Raw genomic sequence first — 8,590 nt, forward strand, 5'->3', positions numbered from 1 at the left:
TACTAATGATTCCAGATTTCCTTCATCTTTCCTGTTAAATCCTCTCTCCCACTTCCTGTCATTTCCTAAATCCTGTCCCTATTTTTCCCAATTTATCACTTCCTTTTTCAACTTCAAATCTTTTCTCTTTTAAGTTTTTTCCCTGCTATTCAGTTTTTGATAACATGCTTTGCAAATACATCCTACCTTGCCTCTCTCCTACAAATATTTTGTTTCTTTTGTATTTAATAAATTGCTTCCCCCATGCCTTCTTTCTTTCATTCTTTTGGAAGAACACAGATAAATTTAAAAGCTTTTTACTACTTTTAAATCCTTGGAACTTACAAAAATTCCATTTCTCTTTTTTGCTTTTGGTTTCCTTTGAATTTTTTTTTAATTATAAATAATTATTATTGTCCTTTGTGTTTTCCTTGCCTTCCTACCCTCTAATCCACCCTGATGTGGCTGTTGCTTTAATTACTTTCCCATTCATTTATTTTTATTCCTTGCCTCCCTTCCCCACCCCACCCCTTGTCTCTGTGTCATCCAAACCTCATCCCGACCCATTTCCAATCCGGCCCCCCTTTTCCTCCTGTCTCTTCTTGGTTGATTTTCCTTGTATATTTTTTCTTTTTGATTTCCTTTGTTTCAATTTTCGTGTAGGGCAGTAGTTCCGTAAGTGGGAGTCCAGTCCTCTCAACGTCTGGCACCAGCACCCCGAGGCGAGGACGCCGCCAGCTCCCACAGACCCCTTCTACACCCCGGCCACATATCTCCTACTCCCCCGTGGTCCGTAAGGCCATCAACACAGGGGGCCAGCAGCAACCGCCGTCGGTGCACCCCAGCCGAATAGCCAGCCCAGCCCCGCGGCGCTACCCCTCGCTGCCTGCCGAGCACCACGTCTCCGAGCGGCGCAGCAGGTCTCCGGCTATGGAGCGACACACTGTCCCGCCGCGAAACGATTCGCCTCGCGGCTACCGCCATGCCAGTAGCCGGTGGTCGGCGCCACAAGTCTCTGAGCCCCCGCCGGGGCCTCGCCACGGCAGCGGTTACCACCGGAGTCGGGACTACGGCAGCCCCGTAGGCGAGGAAGCCTTTCCCTACGAGGCCACGCAGCAGCAGCAGCCGCCGCCGCCGCCGCCGCCGCAGGGGAGCAGCTCAGGACGTTCGCCCAGAACTTCCCGGGTGGGCGGCGGTGGCGGCTCGTCCTCTCTCTCCCCCTACAGACACGGGCGACGGCTCCCCAATGGATACTATCACTCACACGGACCAGCCAAGTCGCGCGGGACAGGGTCACGCAAAGGACTGCACGAACCTTACAGCGAAACTGACGAGGACGACTGCTGCTAACCTACAAGTGGCTTCACCTTACACGTGCGCGCACGCGCCACACACGCACTCCACACACATACCCCGAAGGGAGGAGATTTCCCCAGGTTGTGGGGGGGAAGGCGAGTGGAAGACGGAAAAGCAAAACGAACTGCCAAGCCGATTGCGGAAGGTATCCCGGAGGAGAAACCTGCAATTGTGGAGGGGGGTGGGGAGGGGAACTTTTTATCTTTTGTTGGGGGGAATCTGGGGTCGGGAGGGAGCAAGGGTCTGGGGGTTGGGGGGGAGGCTAGGGAAGCGAGGGGTCTGGGAGATCAGAGCATGCTTATCTTTTACAGATCAAGTTGTGTGTGGTGAGTGAATTGAGGGTGGGAGGGAGGGGCGTCACTCAGAATTTACAAAAGAAAACGCACTCAGGTGTGGGGGGAATTGGGGCCGCCCGAGAGCCCCGGGTTTCACCTAACTCTGCCTCTGCGAAGCAAGACCAGAAGCCGCTTTCCCCTGAGGCAGATGGGAGAGACAGGAAGAGTCTGTCAGCAAAGACATTCTGGAAATGTTTAAGAAACAAAAAAACCTTTTAAAAAGATGCAAAAGTAAACCAAAAGACAACCCTGGGCTTCTATTGATGAGTTTTATCATCTCAATTTACCTAATTAACTTAATGTTTTAAAAAAAAAAGTTTGTGACCTGACATTTTAAGAGGGTGATATGCACACAAATACACATCCCCAACACACACATATATATCACACACACAGAGAGAGGAGTGCTTGCTGGTTATACCAAACCCTAATATTACTGCCTGCAGAGATAATAAAAAAAGAAATAATACAACAAAAAAACAAAAAAGGACAAAAATAATTGATAAAAATTAAGCATTTTCTTCTGATATTTTGGTCCTGCTTGACAAAGAAATGACATCAAAATAATAATTCCTCAGCTTCTTTATTTCTTTTTTCCTACTTGTTTGGAAAAAAAAAGTTGAAAAAAACCTGTGGGATTGGGACTGTGAAATATTGCATGAAACAAAGTAAAAAGACAAATGAAAAAAATCTCTAAAATCCTTTAAAAAAACAAAAATATTAAAAATGAATTTTTGATTGAAATGTGCTTTATTGTTAATTTCCCCATACTTGATTCTCATTCCTCCTCTCACCCCTTCCTCTTATGATGATCTAATGCTGTATGAAAGGATATGTATTGGAATGCATGACTGATAATCATTGTTCTTTTGCTGCTTTCTAAGATGAAAAGTATGAACAAGCTGTTAAGCAGAAGTTGGTCAATGAGAGTCCGTGGATTACTCTTTTTTTAAATATCTATATCTATATATAACAATTCCCTCATTTGTCTATATATTAGCATTTACCCACAACAAGATTGGGTATCAACTATTTTATCCTGCCAAATCCTGGCAGACTTCTAAATATAGTGAAATCTCGTTTTAACTGAGGGGTGCCCTCATATATGAATGCCCATGAAATAAGAAATTATGTAATTTGTGTCATTTTATATCATTTGCATGACTTTTTATTGCAATGTTCTTTAAAGTACATAAAAATAATGGACAAAGTATTTTTTTAACAAATGAAAATATATGCTGACTGGTCCAACAGATAATCTAATTAAATTATATTACAAATATGGCATTTGCACGATGATATTAAGCAAATTACATAAATCATTAAGGAAATTTGGTCTGCATGTGAAGTCTGCTGCATGGGCCTCACCTTGGTCCAGTAAATCGAGATTTCACTGTATATTTTTATTCCCTCCCTGAAGCCTTTAGAATCAGTATCAGCATCCAGATTATTGTTTGAAGGGTCAGAGAATGACTAGGTATATAGGCAAGGATAGATGAATGAAATTTACTGGTGAACATATAATCAGAAAGTACTCATATGGCTATAATTGTTGTGTCAACCCAATTTTTTATGTTGGGATTGATCAACACTGGTCTACAAAAAATCAAAATCTAATGCAATCCCATTTATCGTATGTCAAGTTTTATTTTACATGGTATGTGGTGGCCAATGGATATTTACTATAGTGTGAATATGTGTACACATGTATATATGCAAATCAAGGCCTATCATGATTTTGTGGTATGTTTATTTGTAGGATTGCACAATGATCTTAAAGGAAGGGGAAATGATTAATGTGCTTGTATAGGAACCCAGGGAAAAGTAATACATCTTTAAAATGTTCCCATAAGATGTGACATAAGCATTCACATGCATTCCTACTCATTTTTCCTTTTGAATCCACATCCCCACATCCCTACTTCAAACCAATATGGTTCACATATAAGCATTGCACTTATTTACATATATACTGCAGCTCCTGATTGGAATACTGATAAAACATCTTATGAGGCAATTGTCACAGTATGGCACAGTGTATTACTAATCTTAAATACTTTTACAAGAATAGCATCCCAATGACAAGAAATGTTAATGGCATTGAAACAACAGTTGATGTAAACTAGGGAAGATCAAGTGGAACTACAAAATTACCAATACAGCAAGCATTGGAATTAAGGGATGTTATCATTGCGGTCAGAATTACAACTAAAGATCAAGTCCCAACAAGACTAAAAGACAATCTGGCCTCTAGCATGTCAGTATTTTAAATAAAAAAAGTAATCTTTTTATGCAATAATTTTGTAATCTAACAAGAGGGATGTATCTCAGGAGTCCCAACTACATTGAGTTGAAAATAAATACAGAGTGTATGCATCTCTCTCTATATCACTGTTAAATAAATAACATGAATGGTTTTACATGGCACATGGAAGAAAAATAGAACCAATAACTTGGTACGATAGCTATAGAGTTCTGAACTGTCTTTTAAGACTTTCAGGTCACATACAATTAAGATGCTGTTATGGCAACCACATAATTCTTTAGCACATTCCTACCTTGTAAATCACCTGTAACACCTATTCTGGAATATCTGTCTGAACATGAATACATATGTTGAAACATGTTGAAACAAAAACAAATCCATTTCCAAAATTATCAATCCATTTGTCAATATTCTGAAATTGCTCATCAATTGCAACTAATATCATTAACCGCCTCACTATCAAAACGGATCTCAAAACTGAAGGCCAACTTGGAATGTAAAGAAGGCTGTATTATATCATAACTCAGAATCAAGAGGGTCAGTGCTAACAGCACAAATGAGTAAGCGAATTTGGCTGGAAAGTACACATCTGTTGTCTCCAGAACACACGACACGGGCATGAGTATCATCAGACTCTTCTATTAAAAAAAACCAAGTTCCAAATGGATACCTCTCAAATGCTATACAATTATTTTTAAAATAAATCATATATTGAAAATATGAAAAATGTCTTGGAATTAGTGCAGATGCAAATCACCATAGTCTTATGTCCACCTAAACCCAATGACCTTAGCAGACCTTCTTGATCATATATTTGAGTATTGTAAGACAGGGGTCTCCAACCTTGGCCACTTTTAAGACTTGTGGACTTCAACTCCCAAACTAACTGGTGAATTCTGGGAATTGAGTCCACAAGTCTTAAAGCAGCCAAGCTTGGAAAGCCCTGCTCTAAGCTACAATTCTAGTTGGAACTGTGCATTATTGGTTGTTGGGTTTTTTGTTTGTTTTTTTTTTTGACAGATAAATGCCCAGGTCACTTAGGAGCGTGTTTTTAATGTTTTTAAGTTATGGATTACTGTTTGTATCCTATCAATTTATTAAGGTTAATAAGGTACTCTTAATAAGGAAGTACTGTTAATAAGGAAGTTCCCCCCAGATCATTTCCTTTGAGTCATCTTAGATTAACTGAGAATAGAAAAAAAAGATTATTTTCCTGTCAGATGGAGGGGTTAAGGGCCGAGAAGTTGTATTAAATTTTAGATACGTGCATTTGGGTAAATTTAGTAAGAAACTGTAGGTTTTCATTTTCATAAATTAAAATTTAGAAAGATAAACTTTTTTGTTTGCTTCTCAACTATTATTTATCTTGATTTTCATCCAATAAACTATAGAACTGCAGCTTATTTCCATGGACTTTATATAATGAAAAATGAGGAACAACAAAAACTAGCTGCTTGTAAATACCACTAGTAAAGTGTATTCAGTGTCACTTGTAGTTTCATGACCAAATGTAATTAGATATTAAGTAGATTAGATATATGAAAAACAAATCCTGCTATTCTTTAAATTATGTAGGTTACTGACCTAAATTGCTCTGAATTAATTATACAAATTAGTTACTATGAGAGTAACGAAAGTATACGCATCAATATGGAACATGTCAGAAATAACGTTCATTTACAGCATGTAATGCTAACATAGAAACCACTTACACTCAGAAAGAGGGAATATTCTAAACATGGACCTGTGAAAAGGGTTCTCTGAGAGCAGAAATCATAAAATTATCCTCCATGTTGTTCAGTTCATGAGACCTGATTTCTAATATTTCCCAGCAAATTGAATTTACCACTGGAAATGACTTAAGCCTGTTTTTTAAAATAAAACCCTTGCTATAGACAATAAAAAAAAAATAGGCAATGCTAAAAATATTTTTGCATTTCACAAAGTCCAGCCATGAAAGAGTTGTAGTTTGTTAAATGATATTGAACTCAAACAATGGAAAAAGAAAGTGGAAAAATCCAAGGCTAATTAAACATCTATTTTTCATCCCTGCAAAGAATACTCCCTGCAGACTTTACAGTTGATTTATTATATGCCATCAAGTCAATGTCCACTTTCAGTAGCCATATAGATTTTCTCCAGGACACTCTAACCCTAACTTCCAATGGCGCTCCTGTAACTGACTGTCCTCTTGCTGCTGGCTGTCCTCTTTTTCCTTTTTCTTCCAAGACTTTTCATTATTCCTCAGTATTTCATCTGTATTTTAGAAATACATTCTAGACCATACAATATTTCACAAATTCATCTTATGATAGCAAATACACAATATGAAACTACTAATAGAAACCTTATTGTTTAAAAATATTTCTAAACTAAAAAATTAATCTCTGGTCAAGTAAAGCTTTGGATTTTGTGGACTTTTCATATAGTTTTCTTGAAAACAATACTTTATCATATTTTTTTTAGGTTTCTTTAAATTCTTAGTCCTGGAATTCCCTAGTGTTGTGGCCTGCCAGCGGCCAGCAGAGCTGGCAGCAGATTCGGACAGTGAGGAGGTTGGGAAAGAACGTGGGCCAGTCCTGGAGTCTGGGGAAGGCTCAGACAATGGCTCTGAGTCGGAGACAGAAAGGGGGCCAAGGCCACCTGATAGTTCTTTGCTGCCTCTGGAATCTCTGGAGTCTGACATCAGTGAGGCAGAACAACAGCATGAGCCTGTTCCCAGTGTGCGCATGCACAGATCTGCTAGGAGACAGGAACAATTAAGGAAACAGGGTTGACTTGGGAGTAAGGCTCGGAGATGATTGGCCCCTCCCATAAGACATAAAAGAGAAGCGAATGGGATGTGAGCTTTTGCAGGAAGCAATTAGTTCATCTCTCCGATTCAAGATTTGAAAATTTTGTTTGTGCCAAGTTGTGCCCTGAGTCTGGAAATTAGCTCTTTGGCAGCGTTCCACGTGAGTTAGGTGGGTCTTTCCTGTGAAAGACAGTTTATCAAGCCTTGAGGACTGTAAATGAAAGTAACTTACAGCTGTATGAATTAAAGAGGTTTGCCGGGACTAAGTTTGTGCTGTTTACTTTCTAAGGAAGTCTTGGTCAGAACACCTAGAGATCTCCTATCCAAATAGTAACCAGGATTATTCTGCTGATGTAGGATATAACCAAGCTGAGCCCAAGGGAGGGGTCAAATACATCATAAGCCATGAGTCCCTAAAATAAACAAAATGTTAAAATGTTATAGTTATGTAGTTAATTACAAAGCACATTTAAATTATATTAAAATAATCAAAATATCTTTACAATCCCTAAGACATGTCACAACCTTTGAGCACCCCTAATGTTTGGCAATTGAAAGCTGAAAAATTTGACACACCCTACAAGTGTGCACCAGCAAGAGATCTAAGTCCAGCCCACCATGAATGCCTTTATCTCCCGCTCAGTTTTCCTTGACCATTAGTTGGTCAGATTCTTCTAGAGAGCTTAAGCTTTCAATAAATCTTTATACTCTTGAACTGCCTGAATCTCCTGATTTCCCCAGCACTTGGCAGCTTAACTACCCAGAAGAACCAGATATTGCCACCTGCTGAAACATCTTTAAAGTGCTTATCAGTAAAATAGTCTCTAAGCACAGCCCAAAAAAATCGTGCAAAACAGGAAACATTTGTTTCAAGTTATTAATACAGCCATCAGTCTAGTGCTCTGCTCATGACAATGAAAATGTTTCATTGAAGTTTTTATTCCTTTAAGATTCTGCCAATGCAAAAGAATATATTATACTTTGTAAATAAATTATTGAACTTCTAGAAGATACTTTTAATCTTGATTATTGATATGAAAAACCAGTTAATAAGAAAGCTATTTACAAAAGTAGTTTTCAAATTTCCCGAAACATTCCCCATTTCCTAAGTGATGGCAAGTCAAAGGGCAGCCATAACATTGATCACACGATTCATCTTTTAGAAGTTCAATAATGCTATTTCTTTATAACTTTTTATTCATCGGAAAACAAATAATTTTCTGTCTCATGCAGCAGATCTAACATCAACATTCTCCCACTCTTAAGGCGATATTCTCGACTAGCCATCTTTCTGTAAATTCAGAATGCAATTTTCTTCCACATGAATGCAATCAATCAGGTTTCAAGCATTTTCTCTCAATGTATAAAAAGTCTGGTGATAGGAAACACCATCCTTGCAGTCTTGAACATAGTAATTCTGCTTTTAATTTTAGACAAACATAAGTCTCTGAACAGGTGATTTAATTGATTGTTATGAGATGAGGTTCACCAAACATACACAGTTCAAAATGTGGGTCATTGTCACTGTCTGCCTGTCTGCCTGTCTGCTACACTGCAACTTTTTCATCTGTTTTTGTTTAGGCTCTATTTCTGTGATGGCTTTTATACTGGCAGACTGTCATCATCTGGCACTGGTCTCATGACTGAAGGCAGTTTGGAGTATTTAATTGATTTCTTAATTTTAGCAAAGAAACCAATGACGTTAGCCAGACATAAGTCTATCTCGTGATTATTCTGTTCTGGCCAGATCATCGGGACAGCAAACAATATTCACTTCCGAGTTCCTCTGAGCCAAGTTCTAAGGTCACGTATAGCACAACAAATACGTTTTTCTCTCATAAATGCAATCAAATTCCAGGT

At 38.7% G+C, this 8,590-nt stretch overlaps 1 protein-coding gene across 4 annotated transcripts in view; it reads left to right on the forward strand.

The window, feature by feature from the left end:
* CACNA1A (calcium voltage-gated channel subunit alpha1 A) overlaps nt 1-2,149 on the forward strand; it is a 360,780-nt gene extending 358,631 nt beyond the window's left edge. For 2 of the 4 annotated variants that reach the window (XM_087887342.1, XM_087887340.1), the window contains one exon: nt 643-1,875. In XM_087887342.1, coding sequence (XP_087743468.1) covers nt 643-1,329 — 687 coding nt within the window. In that variant the 3' untranslated portion in view covers nt 1,330-1,875. Of the gene's footprint in view, nt 1-642 lie in introns of all 4 variants that reach the window. The other 2 variants (XM_087887339.1, XM_087887341.1) reach the window with 2 other exon arrangements.
* The last annotated feature ends 6,441 nt before the right edge of the window (nt 2,150-8,590 follow it).

Source organism: Pantherophis guttatus, chromosome 2 (genome assembly GCF_059756535.1).
Source record: "Pantherophis guttatus breed Tessera chromosome 2, ASM5975653v1, whole genome shotgun sequence".
Taxonomy (NCBI): Eukaryota; Metazoa; Chordata; class Lepidosauria; order Squamata; family Colubridae; genus Pantherophis; species Pantherophis guttatus.